Here is an 18299-nt window from a genome sequence, read left to right as displayed (position 1 = left end):
TAGTCATTTAAGATGATAACGACCGTCGACCGTGCTTTAGTTCTAAGCAGCGTGTCGCCCTTTTGCTTTGGACTTTCAAAATCTCTGCTTTAGGGTTCTCTTTAGGAAATCATCCGTTAAGAGANAAGAGAGAGAGAGAGAGAGAGAGAGAGAGAGAGCTTCAGAGCAGAGAAGAGCATCAATGGCGGGCAATTCGGCAGTGGCCTTGGAAGATGTGCCCTCCGTGGATCTCATGACGGAGCTTCTCCGTCGTATGAAATGCTCCTCGAAGCCTGACAAGCGCCTCATTCTCATCGGTAATTTTCTAGGTTTTTATGCTTTTAAACTTCGATTTCTGGCTTTATGGTTGGTTTTCGTGTGTCGGTTTGTGGTAATTTCGTGGAGTTGAGGCGTTGGATTGATGCAAATGGCTCAGGAGTTTTGCATCTGTGAATCTTATGTCCTGTTTTTCGCTCTTTCAAATTGCTTGGGTTTTGAGTCAAAATCTGGATTTCTACTCTTTTTTCAAGTGATTTTTACCTTGGATGATGGATTTAGGTTCGAGTAAAAGGTTAAGGGATTTAAGTTCTATGAAGATCTAGATGAAAAAGGAACTTATCTTCGTTGTTGTTCAGTAACGTATTATTTTTGTCGGATGGAAAATTACTAGTGTTTATCCTTTTAATTTCTTATTGTTTTCAGTATGTAATCACGAACTTTTAGGGGGAAACACAGAGTAAATCAACTAAAAGAGTTTATGAGCTGCTGCTACACATGGTTCAAGTTAATATCTATTTGCACATTGTAAAACACTTAAGAGTAATGCATAATGGTTTGTAAAGCTTTAAGAATAATGGATATAACTTGGCTGCCATGTTCGTTTCCTACTTCTAATCACATTTATTGGAAATCTGTGTGATAGACCTCAAATTGCTGAAGTGTATGAAGGTAAGCGTGTGAAGAGAGGGGGGAGCCGTGTGCGAGGCGAGGACTTGTTTTTGTTGCGTGAAGGGCCTCGGAGGGAAGAGATGTAGGGGTGGGGGTTTGGGGACCGGGGAGAGGATCTTTTTGGCCTGAGTTTCTGTAACTCTCGAACTGAGAGTTTCAGGACAGATGGGAAGATCTCGATGCTGTTGATAAAGAAAAATTGTGTCTGATGCCTAGCACTATGCTAAGGACTGAAAATGATAAAGGAATCGAGGAGAAAAACTGAAGCCGAAAGGGATTATTGAGACTTAAGGTGTTTTTGCATTGAGACACTCATGTTTCCAAAGGCATCTAATAGTGTAAAAGAATTTAGAAGGGAAAGGGAAACTAATATGGCGAGGGTTATGGATCGAGTTGTATGCTACTTTTAAAAGAGTAGAAGGCAGCTAGTGGGAAAAGATTCTAGTTTCTTTGTATGTAGCTTGACCTCGTGTCGTTCGGTTTGGGTTTTCATTGCATTGTATGGTATGTTGTGGTGATTTGAATCATAACCATGAAACTCCGATGTGTTGCAGGTCCACCCGGATCAGGTAAAGGGACCCAATCACCAATCATCAAGGATGACTACTGCTTGTGTCATTTGGCTACTGGTGATATGTTAAGAGCTGCTGTTGCTGCTAAAACTCCTCTTGGTGTCAAGGCTAAAGAGGCTATGGATAAGGTCGAGTTTCCCTTATGCTTTCTGCTCTTTGTTTCTTTTCCATGCTTCATTCTAATCTCATCTTTGTTATCTCGTTAAAGGTTTTAATTGTTCTATATTGTAGGGTGAACTCGTGTCTGATGACTTGGTTGTTGGCATCATCGATGAAGCGATGAAGAAACCTTCTTGTCAGAAAGGCTTCATTCTTGATGGGTTTCCAAGAACCGTAGTTCAAGCACAAAAGGTGCGAGATTCATTGAAATTTAATGTATATGTTCGAATTTCTTCGCTATTTGCGAGTATTATACTTTTTAGTTACTCCATTGCAGCTTGATGAGGTGCTTGACAAGCAAGGAGTGAAAGTTGATAAGGTGCTCAACTTTGCTATTGATGATGCTATTTTGGAGGAGAGGATCACCGGGCGATGGATACACCCATCCAGTGGCAGAAGTTACCACACCAAATTTGCTCCTCCAAAGACTCCTGGTGTTGACGATGTAAGAAACTTCCTAACGTTACTTTAACTAGAGGTGTGAGATCCCATATTGGTTGGAGAGGGAAACGAAGCATTTCTTATAAGGGTGTGGAAACCTCTCCCTAGCAGATGCGTTTTAAAACCGTGAGGCTGACGGTGATACGTAATGGGCTAAAGCGAACAATGTTTGCTAGCGATGGGCTTGGTCAGAGCCGACGCTGGACTCCCAAGGGGGGTGGATTGTGAGATTCTACATCAGTTGGAGAGAGGAATGAAGCATTCTTTATAAGGGTGTGGAACCTCTCACTAACAGACGCGTTTTTAAACTGTGAGACTGACGGCGATACGTAACGAGCCAGAGCGGACAGTATCTGCTAGCCGTGGGCTTGGGCTGTTACAAGAAATCAGCTAGAAGTGGATATAACTTGGACTACAAATCAAATAGAAGTTGATATTTGACCCATCTATGTATATACGTTTTGATGAGCTGCAGCAAATATTCTTAACCGTCTTGTTTTCTTTACAAGGTAACTGGAGAGCCTTTGATTCAACGGAAAGATGATACTGCCGCTGTATTAAAGTCACGTCTGGAGGCATTTCACAAACAAACCATGCCGGTACAGTTGCTTTGTGTTTTTCTTTTGATCTGATCGATTAGGAATGTTGAAAAGGTGTCTTCGTTTTCCTTACATGACTAACTGTTGATTTGATCGGTTTGTGGTCAATAAGGGTCTTGTAAAAATTAAAGGGCCTAGAGGAAATAAATTCTAAGTCAATGGTGGCCACTTACCCAAGTTTTAATATTGTGAGATCCCACCTCGGTTAGATAGGGGAACGAAACATTCTTTATAATGGAGTGGAAACCTCTCCCTAAAAGACGCGTTTTAAAACCTTGAGGGGAAGCCTGAAAGGGTCCAAAAAGGACAATATCTGCTAGCGATGGGCTTGGGTTGTTACAAATGGTATCAGAGCTAAACACCGGGGGGTGTGCCAGCGGGGACACTGGGTCCCCAAGGGTGTGAAAACCTCTTCTTAGCAGACACGTTTTAAAACCTTGAGGGGGCCCGAAAGGGAAAACCCAAAGATGACAATATCTACTAGTGATGGGTTTGGGCTGTTATAAATGGTATCAGAGCCAGACACCGAGTGGTGTGCCAGCGAGGACGTTGGGCCTCCAAAGAAGGTAGATTGTGAGATCCCACATCGGTTGGAGAGGGGAACTAAACATTCCTTATAAGGGTGTGGAAACCTCTCCCTAGCAGACACATTTTAAAACCTTAAGGGGGCACGAAAGGGAAAACCCAAAGATGACAATATCTACTAGCGATGGATTTGGGCTGTTACAAATGGTATAAGAGCTAGACACCGGACAATGTGCCAGTGAGGACGCTGGCCCCCAAGGAAGTGGATTTTGAGATCCCACATCGGTTGAAGAGGGGAACGAAGCATTCCTTGTAAGGGTGGGGAAACCTCTCCCTAGCAGACGTGTTTTAAAACTTTGAGGGGAAGCCCAAAAGGGAAAGTCCAAAGAGGACAATATCTACTAGCGGTGGGATTGGGCTGTTACAAATATACTTTGAGATATCTTGGCAATCAAATGTAGGTAGGTCGGGGTTTGCATTTATGTTTCTAAATGTTCTGGCTTGCAGGTGATCGATTATTATGCGAAAAAGGGTCTTGTCGCAAATCTGCACGCTGAGAAGCCTCCAAAAGAAGTCACAGCTGAGGTTCAGAAAGTGCTCTCATAGAATGATAGGAGTTTCTGAGGCCCCGGTCACTACTTTTACTACTTTCTACTCCTTTTACTGTTGAATTGTCTGAAAATCTTTCTCATTTGTTCTTCAATTTTCGAACATCCATTTTCCGGCTGCTATTATCGAACTTTTTGAGCGCTGAACGAGTCGAGAATCATTAGAAATAAAACGTTTGATCTTCTGATGAAATGATTGAGTTTGATCTTAGAAATCTGCCTTACTGAAATATTTCTTTGTTTCATTTTCTGATGAAATGATTGAGTTAGGATGAATTACTTCTTTGATTGATTTCTATCCATTGATATGATCCAAGAAATTGTTCTCTATCAGACAGTAGCATTAGTCAGTAAGATGGTTCATGACTCGTTGTCCTATGTGATCGTGTTGTTGCCACTAAAGTAACACATTACACGTTGCATGGACACGTCGAGGTGCACATTACACCCATTTGACTATGTCAATCTATCGAAGTCGATTGTAAACTCATTTCATTGGCTTGGATGGTAAGCCATCATGGCCATGATTGATGCTATTCACACAGCTATTCACACATCGATATCCCTAGCCTCGTGAATACATTGTCTTCCTCTCTAAGCTTTCATATAGGACGTCTTTCCAAAGATAGCTCATTGGATAAAACACCTAAAGTCAATGGTCTAATCTCCTCCCATTTAATAGATGTTCATATCAAATACCAATTCGAGCATAGTTCAATCTGTTATTCTAATAGAAAGTGCTATCAACCCGAACAACAAACCCACTCAAATTGTAAAGTTGGATTATAAGAACACTAGAGCACATTACTAGTCCAATAGAGCTCTATCCGACTCAACCCTAAAACCTCGAATGACCGACATATTTTGAACAATTACATATATAAAAACTACAATAAGATCTAATTAAATTTCACCGATCAAATTGATTCTTTGGACGAGAACACATTAAAATAATTAAATGATTATAAAAAAGAAAAAGATTTGTTTTAGGAGTATAATAACTCCACCTCATTAGATTGTCATCATTATATGACAATGGAATTATTGCCATAAAAACATTATTGACAATTGAGAGAATTGAATTGTTGTCAATAAACATTTCAATAATTGTTTTAAATAAATAAAAAAAATAAAATAAAAATCTTTTGACATTTGAACTAACCAAAGCTCCTCAAAATGTTATAATTTTACGTTCTTAATTTCATAAAAACTTAATAAATAGTTTCGATAAAACCGTCGTAAATAATTCATACAACAAGAGTTATTTACGAGAGTTATTAAGAGTATTCATATGATCTGATAACTCGACCAACCTAAACCACCAAAACCAAATTATAAAAGGTGGGGTTGGGTTGAATTTTTAAGAAACTGAAAATTCGGCCCGATTTGTGGGTTGACATTTTTTGTCGAGTGAATCTGATCAACCAATGTTAATGATGTGTTATGACTTGTAAATGTTTATGTGACAGTTCAAGCCTACTACAAACCGATATGGTTTTCTTTTCTGAGCTTCTCCTCAAAATTCTTTTATTCGGAAGAAGTTTCTAGAATGTTTTATTTTTCTCTACGACCAACATAGAATCTCACGGTTTAAATTAAAATATATCAAAACGGGTTTTAATAATGTATATAAAGGGAAAAAAAATATCTCACAACTATTTGACGAGACATTACCTTTTTTATTCAATAAAATAAAATAAAAAAGGAAAAAGAAAAAAAAAAAATAGTGGGGGACGTGGGACCCACAGCCGGGTCAAAGGGAAGGTTCCGTCGTGCCACGGCGGCGGGCCATGCACACAGTTATCCTGACACGACGTCATGCTATTCCAATTCCCAAACAGGAAACTTCACATATAAATAATAATTAAAAAAAATATTTTTGAGGCTTAAATTAGATTTATGTTCGGTGTTTGTAATTCTTTATTTCAACTTGATAGTATTTTATAAAAAAAATATAAATAAATAAATAAATAAATAAATATATATATATATATATATATATTAGAGATTTAATTTTTTTTGACCTATTTAAGTTTAAATAGTATTTTATAGTTGTACGTTTGACTTTAGCTCGTTTTTATTTAAAAATTTTAAAACATCAATTTTCGTTCTCGTATCTTTAATTTTGGTTCATTTTTATTTTCGTAGTTTCAAAAAGATTATTATACTTTTATAATGTCATTTTGATTTTTTAATCATAATTTTAGCTAAATAAATCAATTTTTTTAATCTAATATTCTAAAAAAATTAATTAAAGATAATATTTTAATTTTTAAAATAATGAGATTTTTATTTTTAGAAAGAATTTAATGAGTAATTTAATGGAAGAACCACCTTATGAGATGTGTATTTATTGGTATCATAAATATATTTGGTGTAATAAAAGCTAAAATAGGGCCCACAAATCTGAATGTCCTTAAACATAGGGCACAGCCCTTAGTTTCTTTACCCTCCTTTTTGTGGTTTTTTTTTAATAATTAAAAATAAAATTAATTTTATATTTTGCAACTAGATAATTTTATATAAATTGTCCTTTCACAAAATTGTCTTATTCTTAAAGTAGTAATATAATAATTAACCTAAATTAAATTGAGGCACAATATAATTGAAAATTTTAAATTTTAAATTATTTTTACCAAATACNTTTTTTTTTTTTTTTTTTTTTTTTTTTTTTTTTTTTTTTTGGATATTTTAAGATGGTTGGTGGTGGGTTTAAGCTGTTTAAAACGACATCAGAGCCCAATACTAGACGGTGTGTCAGCGAAGCGAAGGTGTTGGGATGAATTGTGAAATCCCACGTTGGTGGGAGAGGAGAACAAAACATTTTTTATAAGGGTGTGGAAATCTCAGCGCTGAGCCCCAAGAGAGGTACATTGTGAAATCTCACGTCGGTTAGAGAGAAGAACAAAACATTTCTTTAGAGGGTGTGGAAACCTCAGCGAAGGCGTTGGACCCCAAGAGAGGTGAATTGTGAGATCCCACGTTCGTTGGAGAGGAGAACAAAAAATTCTTTATAAGGGTGTGGAAACCTCTTCCTAATAGACGTGTTTTAAAATCGTGAAGCTGACGACGATACGTAATGGATCAAAGCGAACAATGAACTTAAGCTGTTACAACAGTAGGTCCTACTTAACTCAAAAGAGTAGATGATAGGATAATATCCGAAAGAGATAGGACCCGGGCGTTAAAACCACTTAAAATTACAATTTAGACCCTTTTTATTTATTATTTTATTTGGTATGGGAAAAGGAGAAATTGTTGGTTCCAAGAAGGGCAATCCCAACATTTCACCATTTATTTATTTGGTTTAAAATTTAATATAGTTTCACGTTGGATTGGAATTTGGAAGTATCCAAACAAGTTGCTTAATTTCTTGTATTTTTTTTATATTATATAAAATAAAAAAATGTAACTTCACCTATGTTTTATTTTATTTTATTTTAAAATTATTAAATTTTATTTTATTTTAAAATTATTAAATTTTATTTATTTATAGTGCCATGAGAAATGCTACAACCATAAAATAAATATTGGCTGGATGAAAATGGTCCTATTCCTATTATTTATAAATGGGGGAATATTATTTATGCTAATTTTAGGGAGGACAATAATTTATATAATTGGGTTGGAAAATATTTGTTTTAAATAAAATTGAAAATTGGAAATAAATCTTTGACCTCTTTCCTATCCTATTTTCATTATTTCCTAATTTTAAATGGTTGAGCTTCAATGTAAAAAATAATAAAAAAATTAATATATTCAAATTTTCACTATTTATTTAGGAGCAATAATTCATAAGAGGAGCAATAATTCATAACTCAACCGATTAATACATTATAATTTTGACTAAAAAAAATAGATGTTCTACTTGATTCATAGTCTAACTAAAAGTTGAAAGATTAAATGTTCAAATTTTTAACTGAGCCATAGTTTAACTAAAAATTAAAGATCAGATGTTCGAATTTTTAACGGATTCATAGTTTAACTGAAAACTAAAAAATCAAATGTTCGAATTTTACTTGATTCATAGTTTAATTGAAATCTAAAAGATCAAATGTTCAAATTTTCACCTGATTCATAGTTTAACGTAAAATTAAAAGATCAGAGGTTCGAATTTTCATCTAATTCATAGTTTAATTTAACAGAAAATTAAAAGAACAGATATTCGAAATTTTTACCTAATTCATAGTTTAACTAAAGCTAAAATATCATACGTTCGAGTTTATACCTAACTCATAGTTTAACTGAAAATTAAAAGATAAGATGTTTGGATTTTTACCTGATCCACAGCTGAACTGAAAAAGATTGTATAAAAACCGTCCGGAAATATACTTTAACCAAAAGATCAGATGCTTCCACGTGAGCTGAAAAAAGTTACTAAGAAACAATGACAAGAGGAACCAAATATAAAGTACTTTTAACGAAATTGGCTTTATGGATTTTACCTGGCTTTATGGATTTCCAATTTTCTTTGAGCTGTGTTCAGCTGAGAGATATAGAAGAAAGCGAGGTTAGATCCCTAACTGCAGAGTAAAATAATGGCGGCCTGTTGGATTCCATTCACAGTCATGCCCTCTCATTTTCCTCGCAGGGTTAGAAATCACGAATCTCCACAATTATAAGATATTGTCCACTTTTTTACGGCTTTCTTTGAGCTACCACAAAATGCCTCGTTCTAACGGAGATAGTATTCCTCACTTACAAACGCATGATCGATCTTCCACTAAATTAATCAACGTGGGACTCACTCCTAATAATACTCCACACCCACCCGGCTTAGAAAAGAGTGAGCCTTTCCAACCCAACACCCATTCATTCCTGCCATACCCCATTTTCCATTGCTTTCAACACGGAGAGAGAGAAGGAAATCATGTGCTAAAACTAAACGCGTCCATTTCAGGTGGCCCACTTTCGCATCAGCCTTCACTGCTCTGTGAATTTCTTCCTCGAATGACAGTCCGGAGAAGAAAGCCAGTCCCAGTGTGTTCATACTCTCAGTCTCCGCTGGGTTCTGCTTCAATAATGACTCCATTTCATCGCCCTCTCTCCTTTTTCTAACGATTTTCTTGGTGGGTTTTGCAAACCCTTCGCCATTTTCAATCTCCTTTCATGATTCCTTGTAACCCTTCGCCATTTTGATGTTTCTGAAACAGAGGCTGCAAGAAGAACAAGAAGAAGAAGCAGGTCAGATCATATAGTTTGAAGAATCTTTGATGGGGAAGTATTGTTTGTTCTTACTTCTCAGCTTTGCCTGCTCTTTCTTACGTGGTGGAGCTTACCAATTGCAAGCCTCGCAAGCCCAAGCGCTTCTCCAGCTAAGAAAGCACTTGGAGTACCCGAAGCAGCTGGATTCATGGACTGATCACAGAGTGGATTTTTGCACACTGTCCTTTCTTCCTCTGGTTAACGTTACATGCCAGGATAGTGTGGTTACTGAGCTTAGAATTGCAGGTGATACTCAAAGCAAAGTCGATGAGTTCATTGGCTTTGCAATACCAAATCAAACGCTATCAGAGAGCTTCTCTCTTGATTCATTCATCACTACTTTGACAAGACTAAATAGCTTGAGAGTTCTTAGCCTTGTGTCTTTGGGCATCTGGGGTCCACTTCCAGACAAAATCCATCGATTATCTTCACTTGAGTATCTGGATTTGAGCTCAAATTATCTTTTTGGTACGATCCCACCTAAGATTTCTACCATGGTGAAGCTTCAAACTCTTAAACTAGATGACAACTTCTTCAATGATACTATGCCCGACTGGTTTGATTCATTGTCTAGTCTGACAGTGCTGAGCTTGAAAAACAACAAGATCAAGGATTCGTTTCCATCTTTGAGCATCAGTACCCTTACTGAGCTTGTCATGTCTGGCAATGACATATCTGGTGAATTACCAGATCTAAGTAAATTACATGGCTTAACTGTGCTGGACTTGAGCTGGAACAAAATAGATTCATCACTGCCTACATTACCAAAGGCGTTGATTGTCGTTTTACTCGGAAAAAACTCGTTTTCGGGTGAGATTCCACAGCAATATGGTCGGCTTAGTCAGCTCCAACAGCTTGATATATCATTCAATGAATTGACTGGCACCCCTCCTGCTACAATCTTCTCCTTGCCCAACATCAGTCACTTGAATCTTTCTTCGAATAAGTTATCCGGGTCGCTACCGATCCATATGGAGTGTGGCAACATGCTTCAGTTTGTTGATATATCTAGCAATATGCTTACTGGTGGATTGCCTTCCTGCTTGGGCATTGAATCTGATAATCGAACTCTTAAGGCAGATGGGAATTGCTTATCTGTTCATGTAGGGAAACAGCATACAAAATCATATTGTGATACAGAGAATATGAACCATGATCAGCACCAGGAGCAGTATAGAGCTAAACATGCAGGAGTTGTAATGGGATTACTTCTTGGAATTTTGTTATCAGTGCTTCTACTTTCTATTGGGTTTGTTTTATGTAGAAGATGTTGGCCTAGAGGAATATCAGAACAACATTTATTGCAGAAATCAGTTCAGGATAGTTCAACAGCAGGGTTCTCATCTGAGCTTCTAACAAGTGCAAGTAAGTTCAGCTAAAGTTCCATTTGCAGTTATTCGTTTAGTCAAAATTAGTAGAGTTCAGGAGTAAAAGATGTTGAGCTTTACCATTTCCAAGCTTCCTGCTTGCAGGGTTTGTTACTGAAGCTGCAAAGTTAGGAATTCAAGGTCTTCCATTGTGTCGAACTTTTTCCTTGGAGGAGATAAATGAAGCTACAAGAAATTTTCATGACTCAACTATCATTGGTGATGGTTCATACGGGAAGGTAACATTCTAATCATTATATTCACTTCAATCAATATGGATCAAGTTCAGCTGTGTGTAAGTGGCTCATTTGCCAAGTAAGCTGAGGAAGTGCAAGTGAGACGATTCTTCATTTTTCTCCATGAAAGCTCGGTTTCTCCTAACAAAATGAAAATATATTTAGAAGAAGAAACAAACATTTGGAGTTTGGACTAGCTGTTCATGAGAATTTATATAACAATATATGTAACGGCTCAAGCCCACCACTAGCAGATATTATCTTCCTTGGTTTTTTTCTCAAAGTTTTTAAAACGCATATGCTAGGGAGAGGTTTCCACACCCTTCTAAAGAATGCTTCGTTCTTCTCCGCAACCGATGTGGGATCTCATACTGACATATTCAAATACAGTATTTGACTGACATATTCAAATAGAAAGTTTCTTCATCAAATGCGAAATGTACTTGATCAGTGATGATTAAAAACCATAGTTAAGTTACTTTAGAATTCTCGGTGTACCTTTTCTTTGACAATAGGTTTCCACCTGAATGCCCATGCATGTGTCTTTCGGTAATGCTGAATCATTTCCTTGAAATGGCTCATGAACAGTTGAAGTATATATATATATCATGCCTTTTTTTATATGTTTTGCAGCTATATAGAGGGAGACTGGAGAATGGGACTCAAGTTGCCATAAGGTCCTTGCTTATATCCAAGAAATTTTCAATAAGAAATCTTAAACTTAGGTTGGATATGCTTGGAAAGCTCAGGCACCCAAATTTGGTCTGCCTTTTGGGTCACTGCATTGATGGAGATGGACAAGACTTCAATGACATCAAGGTCTTCCTCGTATCTGAATATGTTCCAAATGGGAGTTTTCGTACACATCTATCTGGTAATTTAGAAGCATTTTCGGACTGATTCTCTAAATGAATTCTGACTTCCACTACTTGAGAGAAACATTTCTCTTTTGACTAACAAATCGTTGAACTTGTAGAGAAGGTTTTGAACTGGTCTGAAAGATTAGCAATTCTAATCAGTGTTGCCAAGGCTGTACACTTCCTGCATACTGGAGTCATTCCTGGTTTCTTCGACAACCGACTAAAGATCAACAATATCTTGATTGCTGAGTATAATGTGGCAAAGTTAAGTGATTATGGATTGTCCATTATCTCAGAAGAACCAGCAAAATCTGTGGTAGGTAGAACTTGATTACGGCTGCTATTGGATCATTGGTAAATGCTGATTACTTGGTTTTCTGTTTGTGTAGGCTAAAGGGGAAGGCCCACAAGCTTGGTAAGAAATTATTGTGATAATTTAGGTCATTCTTTTCCAAGATGATCAACTGTTTTCTCACATGGATATCTATCCTCAGGCAAATGATGAGCTTGAAGGATGATGTTTATAGCTTTGGGTTTATACTACTAGAGGCACTTATAGCACCTTCTGTGTCTGCTAGAAAAGACCCCTCTATACTAAAGGAAATGGTAGGCCATGAAGTTTCTGATTATTGCTTTATTAGCATTGTACCATTTGGTTGTCAAGGTGCATGAGAAAATCAAAACTAATCACTCATGGTAGTAATGCATAGGGCTTAAGCAACAGCAAGAACAAACAAAACACTTATGATCTTCCATTCCTTTTAACTGTTCAGTTCAAGATTACCTAAATGATTGTTGATTCATACAGATGAGTTTAAACAGCCAGGACGGACGGCGGCGACTCATCGATCCAACCATTCTAGCTACCTGCACACAAGAATCCCTATCAACCATTATTTCCCTAATGAACAGATGCATTTCCCCTGAAATGAGTCGACCGTCCATGGAGGACGTTCTTTGGAACCTGCAATATGCAAATCAAGTTCAAGATGTCAGGGATGTTGATCAAAGATTTAGTCCTGCATCACAACAATGATTTGTCTAAACCCTATCAGAAACTCAGTTTTTTTTTTTTTAGAACTTCAATAAGCATGTATACAGAATTACAGATTGATATTTTGGACATGCTATATCTTGACATTGATATGAAAGTGTAAGTCCGCTCAAGTATAAATAAAAGCCCCTTTTTCAAGATAAAAACTCTTGATCCTAAGAGATTCTCCGTATACAGATGCTTCTTCGTGCGGGAACTTCCAATGAACACCGACTGCAATTCTCTCGTCGGAACCGATCCTTCCAAGTCTTCCATATGAGCGATCGCGTTTCGATCAACGCGTAGCTCGCGCTCTGTGCGGGAACCTCCAAGGTGGAAGATGGCCACCGGGCGGGGACGGGAGCAGTCCCATTCCCTCCACCTATTTATACCCATTCCAACAAATTCCACATTTATTTTTGCTACCATCGGAGTTTGGGTAATTAGCTGGATTGGGTTTACCTGTTTATTATTTTTTTTTTCATTTTTCATTATATTTTAAAAAAAAAAATGGTAAAAAAAGTTCTAANTTAAAAAAAAAAAAAAAAAAATATCTATAATATACTTTAATTTTAGTTGTAACTTTTAAAATTAATTAATTTATTTTTTTAATAAAGCCAAAAGACACACACATATATATTAAAAATATGTTTATGTTGAAGAGGTGAAGACGGGACGAAGAATATAATCCGACCTCGATTTTTAAAAAAATGTTATCCACTCCAATAAATCACTTCCCGTCTCATCTCTATTTAAGTATCTGCGAGACCGGACAAGAATGAAATTGAAGCAATGTTGGGCTAGAAAGATGCCGAGGCTATCTCATCTCTATTTAGGTATCTGCGAACAAGAATGAGATTGAAGCAATGTTGGGCTAGAAAGATGCCGAGGCTAGAGATGGAGAATGTAATTCATTTGGCAGACAAATTTTTTCCCGCTCCACTCTTGACGGGTCGTACCTACAGCGCCATCAACCTCACGATTTAATCTTTACTCTCACATTTCAGTCGAAGTTAATATATTATCTTCAAAAAAATTTAAAAAAAATAAATTTTACATGTCAATGTTATAAGACTTAGGCTTATACACAAATTTAATTTATATTGAATTATAGCAATTTTGCATATAATTAATTAGTATATTTTTAGTTAAATTAAAAATTTTAATTTACAAATATAATTAGGTTAAACTCCAAAAAAAAAAAAAAAAAAANTGGAGAGAAGAAACTAAGGTAAAGGTGAGAAAAAAAAAAATCAAGTTAAAAAAAAGAATATTTAATAACTTCATATCATATTTGAAATACTATATTCCATAAAATAATATATATATATATATATATATTAGGAACTTCTATTCCATCCAAAGAGGGATTGATCGAGAACAGTTCAGTCACATTTTCATTCATTTAAGAGATTAGCCTCAATTCGACAACGGAAAATAATGTGACCAAAGAAACTACTATTGCAATTTAATTTTAAGTGAGTCTTAGTATAACGGGTTTGTCCAGAAATATACTACTCATATTTTCGGGTTATATTAATTTAAGTTTGAATAAGAGAATAATCTTATTTTAAGCATCAGTGTTTATAAAATATCTCTAATATACTATTATTATAAAGTGCAAGAGAAGTGAACAAATAGCCAAAAACCCAACAAAATGTGACCCCTTATGAACCTAAATTAAATGTACCAAAATCAGCTTCAAGCTAATAGAAACAACAAGACATGTATACACATTAAAACAGCTAATCAAACAAAATCAGACAGTTCGACGGATTAAAATTACCTTTTAGATTGTTGTGCAAAAAGGTATGTTGATCATAAGAGAGTGGGCGGCTTAGAGCTCCTTTTCCAGCATTGCCCGGACTCTGGTTGGAAGGCCATACAGGCGGATGAAACCAGCGGCATCAGCCTGATTGTAGATCTGCCCGTTTTCGAAGGACGAGATATCTTCCCGGTAAAGACTGTATATACTTCGCCGGCTGGCGACATGGACGGAGCCTTTGTAAAGCTTGAGAGTGACGGTGCCGGTTGTGTGTTCTGTGATCTTCTCCATGAAAGCATCCATGGATTCACGAAGAGGGTCGAACCATCTACCTGCGTAAACCAACTCTGCATATTTGAGGGCGAGGGAGTCTTTTACTTGAATGGTTTCTCGGTCGAGTGTTAGAGACTCGAGCTCACGGGTGGCTGCAAAAAGGATGGTTCCTCCTGGAGTTTCATAGACACCTCGACTCTTCATGCCAACGAGACGGTTTTCAACCATGTCAATTCTGCCAATTCCATGCTTTCCACCAATTTCGTTTAGTTTGGTGAGAAGAGATGCTGGTGAAAGAGCCTCGCCGTTGACAGAAACAGGGAGACCTCCGACAATCCCTATTTCGACGTATCTGCAGAACGTGATGGCATGGTTGAGCTTGTTGAACAGAAAATGGCGAATACCCACCAAAGGGCCTAAGGTATTACATTACAACAAAGCAGAACAGTCTCTTTTTCATACTATTTCAACACTTAATTTTCCAGCTGGGTATAGTAGAGCAAAAAGATGAACTTGATTTTAAGACTGTTCATATTAGTTCCCTTTTCACAACCGTTGGTAATAAAATTTTAAATAGTTGTGGACAGATTCAAGAACAGAACCATTATTGCAAAGAATACACTTCTAGTTATTCAGATCAAATTAAAGTGTAGGCATTAAACAAGAGAGTGAAAACGTGGTATTTAGATAAGGAAGCTTACTCGGGTTCGTTTGGCGCGTCTTCTGGATCTGTAGACATCATGTACATGTCCTTTTTAGGTTCGTTTGCTGGATCCTCCAAAATGTCCCCCTACAGTTATAATGCACAAGAGAACATCAGCAAAAGATAAACAAAATCCACTCAGTTTCTTTGAGCTATCCTATAATACAATCATCACTTGGGTTGGTTAATAATAAGCGAACTTATGAACATCATTTCCATTCTTTCCCTATGCTTTCATTAAGAACTATAGACCAGGTCAACTTCATCAGCTGATATAGTTCATCAAATTTATAGTCCACCCCGAAAAGCGTGGAACAATGAAAAATTCATATAGGCCAAAAAGAAAAGAAAAGCTACCCTCACCTTAAAGAAAAAACCCCCCCAAAGATTTGACATAAAACAATATCTCAGTTTACAATCATTTAATTTCAGCATCGTATATGTAGGAGAGAGAAAAGACGATAGACGAATGATGAATCGATCAATACTAATAAGCAGCGGGCCTTGGAAAGTTTGAATGAATATAAGCAGTAGGGATTCGCAAACAGACGTGGAGCACGCAGAGCCTTGAATCATACCTCATGACTAAGATGCCACAAGTTGCGGTCTCGACTGTAAATAGATTTCTTTGTCACTGGAACAGGTATATTATGCTTCTTGGCATATTCAATAGCATCTTCTCTTCCAGTAATATCCCATTCCCTCCACGGTGCCACCACATTTAGATTGGGATTTAGAGCAAAAAAGGCCAACTCAAAGCGTACCTAATAGATATATCAGACCAATTGTATTCACCAGGCGAAAGAATATACTCAAATAGTCATATTATCAAGATCATGTTGTGAAGGCTTTACCTGATCATTTCCTTTCCCAGTGCATCCATGAGAAACAGCATCAGCTCCAACTTCTTTGGCAACATCCACCATGGCCTATTTTTTCCAAATACCAAACCAACAGGTAAGAACCATGAACATGATAAATGTGATTGGAGCTTAGAGCCACTTAGAACCTTAAATTTACCTACTGTTGGGAAATCCATATCGCTAATTTAACTTCGAAATCAGTACTACCAGCGGCAAAACTACAAGTTAGAACCTACCTTTGCAATAACTGGACGGGCCATGGATGTCCCAAGCAGGTATTTTCTTTCATAAATTGCACCAGCACGTAAGCAAGGAAATATGAAGTCTCTTACAAATTCTTCCTTCAAGTCCTTCACCACCAATTGACAAGCCCCACTTGCTCTAGCCTTCTTTTCCAAACCTTCCAATTCCTTCATGCCCTGCAAATTGAGCCCACGAAAAGATGCAAAAAGATAAATTTCATAAGGTTTCCAATCACGTGTTGGGTTATCCCATAAAAAAACACAATACAAGTTCACTTTCGCAAATTACATACCTGACCAACATCTGCAGTAAAACATACAACTTCGCAACCATAATTCTCCCTGCAATACATGCAATAGTTAATTTCCATAGAAGAGAATCATTAAGACTCGGTGAAAGGAGAATAAAAAGTGCTGCATAAATCCCAAAAGAGGAAGGCAGGACAATTGCAAGTGACATAGAAAGAACAACTGAGAGCTCAAAGCAAAAACCAAGCAGTACAGGAAAAAGGGAATGGTAACTCATAAAAGTCAGATGTACTGAAGAGCCAGTATCAGCTATCTCTCAGTTCTTCAATCATGTGCCTACTGCCACTTACTGAATGAGTATTTGATAAGTTTAAAAGTCCATGGGTAGATCAATAAACAACATTACTCTGAATCAGTGAAAGAAATGAAGACCTACCTCAGCCAGGGAACAATGACTGATGTGTCTAAGCCACCACTGTAAGCCAAAACAACCTTATTCAACTGCCCTCGCAGACCTCTAGTCCCTCTACCATTGGCAGTTTCGATCTCACTCTCACTCTGCAATATTGCCTGTATAACTGTATTCAACAGTGATTCAAAAAGAAAGATTAAAAGTTTTATAAACACGATGTGAAGAGAAAAATACAAAAGCACATTTTATAAAGCATCAAAATCACAGAGTAAAACAAGCAAGGCAAAATATACCACTAGGCTGCTCTTTTAAAGTAAATATACCCACATCTATGAACGTGATCACCATCGATTCAAATAGTACTAAAAGAGTGAATCCATGATTAAAAGCTCCATCAGGTATAAACTCCCTTGGCTTCTCCAAACAACTCAAAAGTGGCGAACTAAACTACCCAATAGACGGGGAGCGAATTAAGCACATATCAAGCAAACAAGCGGAACCTCACCGCGTTTCTTATTCGACCGCAGAACACCAGCCCTGTTACTAGCTATGCTATTGCCATGAAGTTCAGACGCTTTTGCACCCAGCTACACCCACGAAGTCCAAGATTCAGATAAAACAGGCCGATATCGATCAAATTCATTGAAGAACAGAAGGGAGAGCATCATTGATTCAAATACCTCTTGGAATAAATGCAACTTCACCGGGCCAGATATTCTGCAATAGTTCGCCACTGACTCTGAAAATGAAAACAAAAGTGTGAAATCTCAGGTAATGAACTTTAAAAACCACAGGACATAACATATGATTAACAAAACTCAATCGAATCATATTCTCCACCATCTTTTCAAAATAACATTACAGAGTAGCCACAAACTCAAATAGACAAATCAAAAACGTTACCACGAACATATCCATTCCCATTTCCGTTCCCATTTCCATTTCCATTTCCAAAGAATGAAGATTTCGAACGAAATACCTGTTTTGGATGGCTGAAAAGCACCAGTAGCCGATGAGAACAGAGAGCCTCCCGTTAACCGAGCCATGATGTTAGCGGCGACGATAGTGGCCTTCGCAAATCTCAGAGAAGAACAACCTTCTGACAATCAGCTTTCTGACAACCAGCTTTCTGAAAATGGGTAAGACGCTAGGGTTTAAAATATTGAACGGCCGACGGCCATCTTTATATTGCCGCGTAATACTGACGACTTAATGAACGAGGAAATCGCTATTAATCTTACGGTTAATCGTCTTTTTGAC

The 18299-nt window shown here is 37.1% G+C and overlaps 3 protein-coding genes and 2 long non-coding RNA genes across 8 annotated transcripts; 2 read left to right on the top strand and 3 right to left on the bottom strand.

Annotated features, from left to right (window-relative positions):
- Positions 1-117: 117 nt before the first annotated feature.
- On the top strand, positions 118-4048 carry LOC111802604 (adenylate kinase 4). Its single transcript, XM_023687039.1, has 6 exons — positions 118-296; positions 1482-1627; positions 1731-1850; positions 1936-2103; positions 2609-2698; positions 3731-4048. The coding sequence occupies exons 1-6, from the start codon at positions 182-184 to the stop codon at positions 3827-3829; spliced, it is 738 nt and encodes a 245-aa protein (XP_023542807.1). The 5' UTR covers positions 118-181; the 3' UTR covers positions 3830-4048.
- A 3951-nt stretch (positions 4049-7999) lies between these two features.
- LOC111802612 lies at positions 8000-8693 on the bottom strand. Its single transcript, XR_002816267.1, has 2 exons — positions 8277-8693; positions 8000-8195 (listed from the first exon to the last, which is right to left on the bottom strand). It is a non-coding gene; the product is annotated as an uncharacterized LOC111802612 (long non-coding RNA).
- A 265-nt stretch (positions 8694-8958) lies between these two features.
- On the top strand, positions 8959-12699 carry LOC111802450 (probable inactive leucine-rich repeat receptor-like protein kinase At3g03770). The gene is made up of 7 exons (XM_023686825.1): positions 8959-10401; positions 10509-10642; positions 11273-11513; positions 11616-11815; positions 11889-11914; positions 11994-12105; positions 12308-12699. The coding sequence occupies exons 1-7, from the start codon at positions 9045-9047 to the stop codon at positions 12533-12535; spliced, it is 2298 nt and encodes a 765-aa protein (XP_023542593.1). The 5' UTR covers positions 8959-9044; the 3' UTR covers positions 12536-12699.
- On the bottom strand, positions 10040-12372 carry LOC111802610. Of its 4 annotated transcripts, none has more exons than XR_002816262.1 (4): positions 12284-12372; positions 10668-10780; positions 10485-10589; positions 10040-10131 (listed from the first exon to the last, which is right to left on the bottom strand). It is a non-coding gene; the product is annotated as an uncharacterized LOC111802610 (long non-coding RNA). The 4 variants fall into 4 exon arrangements; XR_002816265.1 differs by having other exon boundaries at positions 10668-10777; XR_002816264.1 differs by lacking the exon at positions 12284-12372 and adding an exon at positions 11138-11266.
- Positions 12700-14115: 1416 nt separating the features above from the next.
- LOC111802493 (argininosuccinate synthase, chloroplastic-like) lies at positions 14116-18210 on the bottom strand. Its single transcript, XM_023686884.1, has 10 exons — positions 18019-18210; positions 17720-17778; positions 17545-17626; positions 17064-17205; positions 16672-16720; positions 16373-16555; positions 16128-16202; positions 15852-16037; positions 15272-15360; positions 14116-14922 (listed from the first exon to the last, which is right to left on the bottom strand). Exons 1-10 carry the CDS (start codon positions 18083-18085, stop codon positions 14370-14372), a joined length of 1485 nt encoding a protein of 494 aa, XP_023542652.1. The 5' UTR covers positions 18086-18210; the 3' UTR covers positions 14116-14369.
- Between the last annotated feature and the right edge of the window lie 89 nt (positions 18211-18299).

Source organism: Cucurbita pepo, chromosome LG09 (genome assembly GCF_002806865.2).
Source record: "Cucurbita pepo subsp. pepo cultivar mu-cu-16 chromosome LG09, ASM280686v2, whole genome shotgun sequence".
NCBI lineage: Eukaryota > Viridiplantae > Streptophyta > Magnoliopsida > Cucurbitales > Cucurbitaceae > Cucurbita > Cucurbita pepo.
This window is presented reverse-complemented; position numbering and strand designations above follow the sequence as displayed.